The sequence below is a fragment of the Nymphaea colorata genome, chromosome 8 (assembly GCF_008831285.2).
Source record: "Nymphaea colorata isolate Beijing-Zhang1983 chromosome 8, ASM883128v2, whole genome shotgun sequence".
Taxonomy (NCBI): domain Eukaryota; kingdom Viridiplantae; phylum Streptophyta; class Magnoliopsida; order Nymphaeales; family Nymphaeaceae; genus Nymphaea; species Nymphaea colorata.
The window spans coordinates 16,550,013-16,562,775 of NC_045145.1; the positions used below are offsets into that span (position 1 = coordinate 16,550,013).

At 38.8% G+C, this 12,763-nt stretch overlaps 1 protein-coding gene across 2 annotated transcripts; it reads right to left on the reverse strand.

Moving 5' to 3' along the window:
* Nucleotides 1-2,542: 2,542 nt before the first annotated feature.
* On the reverse strand, nt 2,543-9,654 carry LOC116258916 (uncharacterized). Of its 2 annotated transcripts, none has more exons than XM_031636384.2 (13): nt 9,244-9,654; nt 7,222-7,260; nt 6,981-7,129; nt 6,724-6,799; nt 5,630-5,927; nt 5,440-5,549; nt 5,302-5,349; nt 4,981-5,187; nt 4,533-4,634; nt 4,305-4,438; nt 4,037-4,175; nt 2,875-2,976; nt 2,543-2,796 (listed from the first exon to the last, which is right to left on the reverse strand). In XM_031636384.2, the coding sequence occupies exons 1-13, from the start codon at nt 9,438-9,440 to the stop codon at nt 2,772-2,774; spliced, it is 1,626 nt and encodes a 541-aa protein (XP_031492244.1). In that variant the 5' UTR covers nt 9,441-9,654; the 3' UTR covers nt 2,543-2,771. The 2 variants fall into 2 exon arrangements, with proteins under 2 accessions (XP_031492244.1, XP_031492242.1); XM_031636382.2 differs by having other exon boundaries at nt 2,875-2,982.
* Between the last annotated feature and the right edge of the window lie 3,109 nt (nt 9,655-12,763).

Below are 12,763 nucleotides of genomic sequence, written 5' to 3' on the forward strand. Positions count from 1 at the left end.
GAATCTAGAAAGACTTATAAATGGAGTTAAGTGAATGGTTGTCTTGGTTTTTAACTCTTTCGAGAGAGTAACCAAAGCTGCCAGAGGGTGGATTGGAATCGGCCGGACCAAAAACCCTAGCATTACATGGTGTGACGACCATGAAGGAAAAGATAACCTGCAATTTTACCTTACCACACGTCTGTCACATGCAATGTCTACTGACTTGTAATTCTGAACCAACAACTTGATTGAACAACTCATATGAACAGCAACGCGGCCTGTCTTGTAACTTTCCTCGTAAACAAAGTTCGCTTTCAATGCAAAACCATGGGATACCAACAAAACAAAACAAACTGCGGAACCGGCTTTGCAGGTAAGCTCATCGGAGTCTGAACTCACAACCAGCTACCTACTGGGCCCCCACCCACTTGTGCTAATGATCTTCCAGTTTATACTTAAATATGACTAAACTCTTCCTTTTGTTGCCTAAATTGTTCCAATGACCAGCAGCACTTGCGGCCGAGGAAAGGTGTATTTTTTCAATAAAGTTAGAACCTTCCCACTTTATATGTATATATATATTGCATGATATGTTGTGGAATAAATGGAAAAGGCATGCATATTCATGAGGGTGGCACTTTTCCCACTGTAACGGCTCGGGAGAGGGTCCCTCTCGAACCATCCTAGGCTCGAAAGCTTCCACTACAGACTCATCACATAAATTAATGGGGAAAAGACTAGTGGATGATGGATTAGTGTATTTTTCCCAGGCCTACCATCAAATTGGTGAGCTTCTTTGAGCCTGGGTGCCTTATTTTTTTATGCACCGACGTAGGAATGTGCGAAACTAAACACCCTGGCCTTGATGATTTCAAGCACAAAAGACAACCTTCACCCGTGTGCAGAACCCCATGATGTCTTCATTCTCCAAAAGGCAAACAGTCCCATATAAAACTATCTATATAGTTGTTCCAAAAGCCATGCCATATAAATAAAGCAAACAGCTATGATGCATGCCGGAACAAGGCGTGTCGAAAGAGAGACATAATGAGTAAGAAATTCCCAGCCGCATCGCCTAATAAATAAATCCCTTTTATTCAAAGAGGGATGATTCCTGGAAACCAGCCATGCAAGAAGAGAAATAGGGGTGATTGGCCGTGTTCTTTTTAATATATTGAGTGAATCTTCAACAGCCAAGCCGCATAATGGTCCTTCTCCCTAAAAGGTAAACCCTGATAAAGCCCTAAACTGCAGTTTCTTATGAGAAAAATTACTGCAGAAAGATCGGTCACGTGGAAGGTGGAAACTTTGGAACTTGGATGCAAGAGTTCCACCCTTTTCATCTTTGAAAACTTTTATGACGCGAGCTTCTCTTCATACACATTATGCTAATAGGCTGCTGGATGGCCAAGCGACGCGGCAACAGCAACCAGAGCACAAACCATGAAGGCACTGTAGCCACGGCCACAACTAGGCTTCACACATTCTCACAATCGTCGAAAACGGTCAGAATTGGACTTCACCTACAATCTTGTTCTCAACTTGGTAATCACACGCTCAATTTTGTCGGATAAGCCTAAGCTCAGAAAATTCATATTCAATCGGCAAGTGGCAACACAATTATTGATTTCATGTCAAAGGGTTGAGCTTGCCTTTTCCAAATTGTTAAAGCAACTATGTGATACCAATTGACCATTTTATAGTTGAAGAGGTGAACCTTGGTTACAGCGGAGAGAGCCGTTTCAACATTCTGCAGACGACACCGTCAAGTCCCATTGTTCTCGTAAGCCATAAGAAGGCTTCGCCTGAAGAGCCACCGGTCTTGGCGCTAATAACCGGCGGCAAATATTTTTCCGGCGACATGACTTCCACATGCCATATAGAACTGAAGAGATTGACGCGGTTGGATGAGCTTATGTTGCTAGAGGCACAGACACTTATCGTGGACCGTAATTCCTTTTTACGAACAAACTCTAATAAGAAACGCATCTTTGAACAAGCGAAACTAGTGCCTCTCTTCAGATGAAAAAGGAAAGATGTGAACAATTTGAATTTAGATAACCCAAACATGTAGAAAACATCATGTATTAATAGAAAAATGCGATAAATATGCCAAACACGATTCTGCTGAATAAAACGACAATAAAAGACGTTTTTTTAAAACGCCGGAATATGAAAAACACAAAAAAAGAACCTGTAATACACCTGTTTTGCGTTTTTTGCGTGTTTTTCATTAATTTCTCATTTATTTTATTCTTTTTATAATTTTTAGAACTTGTAAATTTTTTTAAAATTTGCCCGAACTTTTTCCAAGGTTTTTCTGAGATATACACAAATTTACCATATTATACTTTGAGAAATTCCTCACCGTATATTATTTGAGGTATAAAACCAGTAAATGATATAGGTAACAATGGTTGAAAAACTAATATCCTAAACTTACGCATCCCTACTTGTACGTCGCTGCATTTTCACAAGCACCAATTACTCTCATGAAGGTTCAAGACGCAGTTTTTCTCCAATTTATTCAAACCATAATCAGAAAAAAGTTCACGAGTAGTACACTGAAGCTTACAATCATTGGCTGTTAACTCTTTCCACAAGAACCAGTAAATATTTTACAGAAATGATGGTGATCCAGATGAGGTATATTACTTATGTCTGAATAGCATCTAAAATCTTTCAGAGTCGCACATACACTGGCAAAAATTTACAACCCAAAATGACAGATAGATCATCAGAAGAAAAGGGAGAACCATAAACCTATCGCCTCCAGGATATAGCTGCATCTAATATCTGGAACGACTTCTAGACCTACACAAGGCATTTCGTTTTTAGATCACAGAGATCGAGACAAATAAAAGAATCACTATCATTCTTCACCATGCTTACCTGGGTGAGCGAGAGCGTGAATAGCGTCTCCTGGGGCTTCGGCTCCTGCTCCCACTACTGCTTCTGCTTCTGCTTCTGCTTCTGCTTCTGCTGTGGCGGTATCTGTTGCTTCAGTTGTTTCAAAAAATTTAGAAGCTCAACCATAAAAACATGCAGTTAAAATACTACATTCAATTATGTCATCTACGATGGATTGTGGCATGGACAAGCCAACGATCTGTCATTGATTAATCCAATAAAAGACATGTAAACGATGGGAATATATAGGTAAGCATAGTCCAGCACGTTATACAGAAATAAGCCAAGATGCAACAAAAGTCAGAAGAGTCCTACAGATCAACATGCAAAGCAGGAAAAGGAAACCCAACCAGGCAACCACTATTTGCTACTGCCTGGTATTATCAGATTTTGCAGTTTGCTTAACAAGTCAACTTCTGCTTCTCCATCGACTGTTTCCTAAAGCTAATATTTGGCAGTTCATACTGTTCAATCAAGCAACAGTCAACAGCTGTTGTCACTTCCGCAAATTGCTGTTCCAAAAGTCACATGTTACATGCTCCCCTGAGAAACCGGTTTGCTCAGACGGCCGACCAAAATTAAAATGTCAGCACCCCAAGTAACTCTTTCAATCAGATTACTAACTGCCATATACAAAGAAGGAACTGAAACAGACTGGAATCTACAGGTGTCCAGACAAAAAAATTATTTCCATCTTTTGTATTAGCTTAGCATTTGATCGGTTAAACAGGCGAATGCAACCTGGGTAGAGAGACTTGGCTGCTTGCCCAGGGACACAAAACCCCATGGCTAATACTCCTGCCTCCAGGTTTAAATTTAGTTAAAATATAATTATTCTGAAGCCCCTGATTGGTCATGGTATTAGCGGTCGGTGTCCTTTGCAGACACTCATTAGAAAGAGTTGCAGCTGAAGGATGGTCAATGTATAATGGGGAACAGCCATATGATAGAAATGGCAAGACGCCCAACCACAGAATTTTTAAGACCCCAAGAATGTTCAGTTAATTCAGTTTTCTACAATTTCTTTAGTTAAATCTTCAAGGAATACTAGCAAGCCAAATTATAAAATAAAAGCACTTCATAAACTTCAGACTGCATGACAAGACCGTGGGAATTGACAAGACAGACCAGGCTTCATAAGTACCTTGGGGGGGAGCGGCTATAACTACGACTACGACTTCTCCTCCTGCGATGGCCTAATCTGCTTGTTTCAGCAAGTTTTTCTAGCCTTTGTCTTTCCTGTTCCCGTTTTCTTGCCATCTCAGCTGCTGAATCCTTTTTAACTGTCAAAATAGAAAGCAACATCAACTGCGGAACACGTACAAAATAAGCTCCTGGCTAATTTAATCGCTTCAGAACAACCATCAACTTAGCATGTTCCACAAAAAACAAGCGTAAGCAGCATAACTTACTTTGTTTGTTCAGCTGCTTGCTCATGATTCTTTTAAGACGTTCCTGAGGTGTCTCCTTTTTCTCATTTGACTGTGCCTTCAAAGCTACCCCAGCAGTAGCAGGCTTGCTTAATTTTGCCAATGCAGATGATGTGCTGTTGACAGCTTTTTCAGGTGAGATGGAAGAAAATATATGTAAATCTGATGCCAGGAAATGCATACAAAACAGAACTGCTAATGGCAGTGTACCTAACAGGAGGCTTGGACATTTTCATATTCTTTTCCACATCTGTAGAAACAGATGATGCGGGATCAATATGCAGTGCCTCCAGTATACGACCAGAAGAAGGCCTGTAAAAGTATAAGAATATCAAAAGTTGGCCCACTGCAGTAGCAAAGTACCTTTTAAGGTGCACACTTTGGAATCAGTCATCAAAACATGTACTTAATGACAAAGAAAAAGAAACTCATATATGTGCTTTCGCAGGAAGAACACCATATTCTTCCAATTAAAGGTTCTCTTGCCAGCTCCCATTTCAAGGTGTTCCCCTTGATATCAATTTAACACCTACATGTGGTCTAACCCAAAACCCAAAGTGTCTTCCTTAGATAACCACTTGAAGCATCAGAATAAGCTGCAGGAGAGAAAACATTGCCCAAGTTATCGATGCAGGACTTAAAGGTCGAGTGCTCCGACCGGTTAAGTGTATCAACTTGAGGAGGAGATTGTGGTGGGGAGATTCCTTCCAGCCTCTGATCATCCACATCTGCTGTACCCCCAAACTCTGTAATGTACTCTATTTTTGGAGCCTTGGATTTGCTCCGATGCCCACCATCATTATGAGAACTGCGTTCATGGCGCCTGGAATATGAAGGTGAATGTGATTGTGACCTGGATCTTGATCTGTTGCAAATAAACCAATTAACTATCAATGGCAGCACATAAGACAAAGGCATGAATCCAGTGAAGTAATCAGAAAATACAGTAAAAAAATGAAGATTGTAATGTGCTACATACTTCCTGGATCGAGAATATGCTTCATAAGTAGGACTTCGCCGAGACTCCCTGACAAACTCATAACACAAAAACAATAAGATATTATCGGAGACTTAGAAAGTGACAGGGGATAGAAAAGGCAAGCTACCATCTGTCTACCTGTAGGGGTCATTATGAAACAATCGACTTCCTGAGATACGTGCAGCTTCTCTGTCTCTTTCTCTTTCAATCTGAGAAGCCTTTCTCCTCTCCTTTCGACTAAGCTTTCTCTGTTATTTTTCCCCGTTTGAGTTGCAGGACATAAGGGAGTGAAACAACAACAGAAATATTAGTGACCAACTAACCCTACCATTGCGGGGTCCCCTTTCACAGCTTCTTTTTGTCGTTTCTCTTCTTCCTTAGCCCTTTTATCCATACGCACAAGCCAATTAAATCTTTTTATTCCAAATTCTCTAGCAATCGCCTCCATCCCTTCATCATTGCTATCGTCACTGCTGTTTTCTTTTTCATCATCATCTTCCTCATCATCTTCGTCGTCTTCATCGCTTTCCAGAATCTGAGACTCGTCCTTTCCATCACTTTCATAAGAGAATCCCACCTGTGAATATGAGCCTTTGTTCACCTGTGGCTGCTGAGGAGGATGGGACCTGTTCAATATACGGCAAATTAGACATCAAATAGTTGATAACACTCCTACAAGCTCAAGCATTATCTGCTACTCAACGTTGAACAACTACTACATAGAACATGACAACACGATCCACTTAAAAGATAAGGAAAAAAGAAAGGTTTTTCTTGTTCAGGTCAATCATAATAATTGAACTGTGACAGCAATAAATTAAGGTTGCTTTCTAAAGCAGCATTTAGTGTCCCTTTTCCATTTGGAACTTTAAGATTGTGAGGTATGGGATAAAAGACTCGAAGAATATGGGCATAATACGCAACGTTATTTCCTACCAAACTGCTAGAGTTTGGCATGGTAAACACCAAACAATAAATACACTAGAAAAATGGTATTATGTTAAAACTTCAAATCAATCTATGCAAAATCTTGAAAAAATGAAAAAAAATCATAAAGAACAATGATGCAAAAGGTTATGAACTAAGAGAAGGAAGCAATAAGCTTTTTGCAGAAGTCAAGACCAACAACCTGAGATCGTATATGCCAACTGAACCCTAAAAGTTAATTTGTCTGGCTACTCAGTTAACAATTCTGGCTTGTGGTCAAGGCCATAGAACGGAACCACTAGATTTCTTGAAAAAGTGAACCAACTTCTTAAGAAAACTTTTGTCAAGCAAACACAACATGATCAAGAAACCAAAAAGACAGTATTGCAGATAGAAGCACTAAAATCAAACCTTCAATAGATTAAGCATGTGAATTACCAACTAATCAACAGAAGGACCACACCAACACAGAAAATCCAAAAGTGGAAAGAGGACCTGTGTGACATATAAATAGCTGTAGCTCTTGCCTCCATGTCTTGATTAACATGCTGTAAGCCCTCTTCATCAGTAACTGTTTGAGCAAACAAAACATAGGATGTGATGGGTATAGTAACAGATAAACATGTAAGAATAGCATGAAATGAGAGAGAAACAAGGACTTGATGTTCCTTAACATTGATAATGCTGGAATCAATTATCAAACACATGCTCAAGAGGATAATGCATAAGCACAAATTTCAAGAAGTACCGACATCCTTTTCGTCGATGCTTAATTAAATCCCGGTAACGCTCAAAATTAACAAACTCTTCAAGTTCTTCTTCTTCTTCAGATTTTTCTTGAGCTCGAATGCGTCTAGAATCAGCATCTCGAATGAAGTCAAGAAGAGCACGGCCATCAAATCTGGTAATAGATAGAAAAGATGCTCGGAGAATATGAAATTTCACCATTTTAAGTTAAACACCTAAAATAATGAATATAAAAATCAGAGTTACCTGTCAATTAAAATATTTTGCTTCCCATTCCAAGGTATTCTACAATAAAACATCAAGAATTAAACTGAGTAGAGTAGGAAGGTGATTTCAGACATACTATAGCTCAATAAACATGCAGGCCAGCAACAATTTGGTTGCAAAGGGAAACAAGAACATTATGAAGGAACGTAATGGAAGATTCTCAAGAGGACTAGGATCACATATTATTTGTCCTGGAACTTGTCATGGCAGGAACACGCCTATGTTTAAGGTCAGGGAATCTAAACTTACAAATGTTTATTTTACTAATGGACAAATCTCCATCAGCATGTACCACTGTATATATTTCCATTAATCACCGAAATTTCAAATAGGTTGTGCACTGCCAGCGTTGACCACTAATCATCAGTTTTCCTTCTACTAGACCTTCAAGTAGACCTCAGATTCATGCCCACCCATAATGAACCACACGGAAATATCCCTTTTTCTTGAACAAAAGTGAACCTTTATCAGTATTCACATATATTGAACCATAGATGTTTACATGTTAACATGTTTAATTGTTCCCAAACATAATATGGACCCCAAACATAATATAAAACAAAACTTTTCAGATAATGGAAAATCAAGTGGTTGCACCAAGGATGGTTTTAAACTTTTTCCAAACATCATTTTTAGCTTCACTTTAACACATAAACATGAAAATAGATCATCCCAAACATGACATAATTGTAATTTTCGAGTCTTTGGAGATTACAGCTATGCATCATTTGCAAAGCATTACCTAAAAATAATTGACATTTGAAAGAAATGGTGATTGTGTTACTAAGGATAACCACTGGAGAATTTTCAGCTTATAAAAATCCAAGATATATATTATCATTCATGCATTCATGTATTACATATGTATGCTCTGCTATATATGCTCTGCTATACATGCATAGATAAATATATATTACATGCATAGATATATATGCTCTGCTATATATGCATAGATAAATATATATTACATGTGTATGCACACAAATACATAACTTTTCAACCTATTGATGTTTTCTTTCAAAGACCTACCAAAATCTACAATTTTATAGTTTATCGTGACAAAATTCTGTTTGTTTGCAATAAAGCATTGTCACGATTGGGCAACTAGTAGTCCTCCTATCTATCTGCCTCCCTAGACACAGTATCTTGAGTACCAACGATGGTTACCACAGCTGCTGGCATGTGATGTTTGGACGTAGATCTTTATGAATGGCCAGAACTTTATACTAACACCCATATCTTACTAAGTCTTTTCAAAGCCCTTTTCGACCTTAACAAGCAGATGCAGAAAACCAAAATTTGTAGCTATGATTCAAATCAAAGGTGCACCACCGTCAGTCATGTTAGTCTTTTACTACGATTGTCAAATTTTATATGCCAACGTCCTGGCACACCAGTAAACAGATTATGAAGTCCAAGTCATCCATCAGACACTTATTGACAATGATTTTAACATAGGGATTCCACATAGCGACGAGAAGGAAAGGTTCTACACTTGCTAGTACACAATATCTAAGAGAAACGACTTGTTTTCCAACATCTTCTTGGGCATTAAGTAGACCAAACCATATGAATATCAGCTATATGGATTATTAGACGGGGTGAGGAGGAAGAGAAACAAGTTCCAACTTGTTCTGTTGTGATGCGTCAGCAATCTTAACAGAACAAAAAAGGTTAGCCCACAATGCACCAAACCAGAACGAATGCAAACAAAGAAGCAACAATGACAATGCAATTAGCAAGCCTCCTCATTATCGAGCAAATGTTTGAAATGGACAAGAAATAAAGAGAAACTAACCAGTGACAAGCATATTAGTTACACAGGAATTACGTGCCCACATGTTAGGTTAACGATCATAGACGAACCCAAACACCAGTGCTAAAAAAGGAAAAATCAACCCCACACATAAAAGGGAAAACGATAACCTAAACACCAATACCGTAAAAAACAACAAGAAAAAAATGAGAAGGACACAAAGGATCGGACAGAAAGAGACTCACAGTCCCTGTTGATCCTGGGTAGCCTGGTAGAGCCCGTCGTCACGGTACACGCGGCACCGGGATCCGGCTGCCTGAATCAACTGTTGGGGGTCGACGCGACGCTTAGCGAGGAAGACCGCCCGGCGCTGCGCCCGCTTCCGAGCGGCGTCCATCAGGTCATGGACCTTCTTCTCCGACCGCCGAGCTTCGTGCCACATCCTCTCTCGCTCTCTCTCTCTCTGCCAAAGCCGAACTATTCGATGGAGAGACAGAGATGTCTCTGATCGTCGATCTTCGCTGAAGAACGCCTAAAAAAGATCAGGATTTCGCGGGAAGAAGAAGACCAAACCCTAACCTCCTCTCGGACAGAGCTCTCCCGCTCTCTTTCACTGCCCAAGTCAGGGATGTGGTGGTGGTGGTCCGCAGGTCGGGGTGACAACGGGTCGGACCTGCTAAAACTGGGTACTTCGAACTTGTGGATCCAACTATGAGACCGCAGTGTCCGGTTCGAACTAAAGTTGGATCTGTCTCGCTGGTTCAAGTCGCTTACAGGACTGTTCACAGTTGCCTGGAAATCCACTTCCATTTTCAGAGTTCAGAGTTGTTCCAGAATGTCCATTTGGACTGAAATCTGAAAGGTTGAACTAAGCTCGATCGATGACGAAGAAACTGTGATCTCACCACCTTAAGGTCGGAATCCCTCTCATCTTCAATCTATTTCGAATCGAATCTCTCAAAACACACCTTTTTATGCAATTTTGATTTTATGATTCTATGGTAAGAAACTATCAAACGTAACCTGATAGTTTATTGTTGTCTAAATTGTCAGCTAGAAATCTTCAATCTATTTCTAGTGTTTTATGAGTCTTGCTTCAAACTTGAGTGAGGTACGTTCATGGAACACTTATATAGTGTTTTATTCAACAAATGACCTCTTATGATCTGACTAAACGTGCTTTATGTTATGGTTTTCTTCTTGAGAATAAGAGTTTGAGTTTTCCTGGACATTTTCTAAATTGATGATTTGCCAAGGTTTTCATATTTATCGTTTTCTTTTTCTCCTTTCCTGCAGGCAATTTGGAACCTGATACCCTTTTGTAATCACAGGCGGTAGAATTGCTACTATGCATGACAGCTAGAGATGACACAGTTAATCACTGGCCTTCGGATTCATCTTCTATAATAGAGATGAAGTTCGTCTTCTGTAGAAAGGCCTTTAGCAGTTGGAGAAGCTCTCTGTGATGAGCTGCCTAATGGTGGTATACGTTATCGTTCAATCTAACCTTGTGAAGAGGAAGATCAGAAAATCTTTTCAGGCCTACCTCTCCCCTTGCTTGTTTTGTTGATCGAAGAATGTTGTGGACGATATTACTGATACATGGTGTATGGAATAATATATCCGATATCGCATTATCTAATATATATTTAGAAAATTGTCAGATTTTTATTCCGTAAATCTTGTCATTTCATTTAGTTGTTGTGTTTTTATTTTCTACAACGTATCCATGTTTATATGTTCCAAAATGTTCAAAAACACGGATATATATATTCGTAGGATCTATCCATGTCATTTTTTTTTTCACAATGAGATTTTCTAAAAATAATACTCTTACGAATATAAAGCAATGGTTTATCCATTCAAAAAAAAAAAAATGTTTCTTTGGCTTTCCAAGACAACTAAAATAAAGACAATGATAACTATTTGTGCATTTGTCAAGGTAAAACGATAACTTCTCAAAGGGAAAAAAAAACGCTGTGGTCTACTATTTCCATCCGTTTACCCAAAAGTGATGAGACCAATCTTGTCATCTAACAGACGGGCTCAGATCTTTTAGTGAGACCGATTCAAACGGATTCCAACTCGCTTTTTAGCATTTCCAAAATGCAACTTTCTTTTTACTATTTTCACTTGAACATCTCTCATAATCTTCACTACGAGGCTAAATTTTTAAGGTGTTACAATCCACCTCCTTAAAGCACATGCGTCCGCACGCATGGGACCTTAAGTCTCAGTATTGAACTGGCTCTAATACTACGCTTTTGGACTTAAACCCTTAGTCTGACGGACCCCAGCCCACTCCATAACTGTTTCGACTCTAATCCCCAAAAAGCTAAGAATCATTACAACCATCTATTTATAAGTCCTTCAAGACCACTCACAACCTTTAGTACGAATCACTCACAATATTTAATACGAAATTAAATTTTTAGGGTATCACATGCTTCGTTCCGTTCCATCAAAACAACATTTTGTTTTTTAAAAGGTTCATGAAACGTGCAGTTATTATGTGAAGCGTTTGGTTGTTAGATTATTGATAGTACCCACAATCATACCATCTTTCTAAACAAAGACATTGTACTTTTAGATCATGTATATGGAGAGTTTTTGTCTTTTGATTGCTTGTTTATGATGCGACAAGAAATTCACATTAAATATAAGTTTCATCAAACAGAAGATAGAAAGCAAACAGCAGAGGAAAGCAAACAGCAGTCGACTCGGTCGGTCAGTGTGGGTTCGTGGGCAATTGCCTACACAGACCCACAAAATATACTTATTTATATATTGGTGCCCTTCAACAAAAAATCTACGCCACTACCGCTAAATCGCCGGCCTGAATAGTTTTCCGGCATGGATGCCCGTCGGTCGTTGAAAAGGATATCAATATGGCGAACAAACATAATGACGATGCGTTCATAAAAGTTGGGCCCCATTATTTGTTGGTTCCGCCCATTGTTCATGATGTGATCCGCTAGTTTATTGTGACCACGGAACCTTTTTTCCCCACATATTCAATGCTACTTGGATTTGGCGGAAGCTTTCAAAGCTTGGGATCGTAAGCTTTACTTTTGCAATGCGTTAGCTTGGCAAACGGCAGGGTCCATCTGAACCGGTGCAACTAATGCGTGGTCATTTTCCGGCAAACTTTCAAGCTGGAGATGGTGCTCGATGGCAACATGCTTGAGCTTACTTTGCCTTGTTCCGTTCTTTTAATCACAATTCACAACCCCAAATTTAAGAACCTTCAACACTTTGCCTAGCCTCTTATTATTTTGAGTTGGTAGTGTCTCCTAACTAAGTAGTGTGTTATTATCGATTAGGGATGCCAATATATCTCATTATTGATTAGGGATGCCAATATATCCAATTTGAATCGGATATCTGACCGATTCAAATTGAAAAAATCGAACATGGAAAAGAATTTAATATTTAATTAAAAAATCAGATCGAATTCAGATTTAATAAATGACATCCGATTGGATTCAGATATACATAAATAGTATATCTGATCAGATTCATTTTTAGACAAATATCTTGTATCTAATACTATTAAATTTTGAAAATTAGCAAAATGAGGTTCAGAATTTGGATTCGGATATAAATATAAAAATTAAATTTGGATCAGATTTGGATTGTAAAATCAAATTTCAGATTCGGACTCAGGTATGACTTTTCTTTATTCGAGTTCGAATTCAAATTTGAATGTGTGGATATCTAAAAACGTGGATATAATTAAGAATATATCTGATCTGAATCCAATCC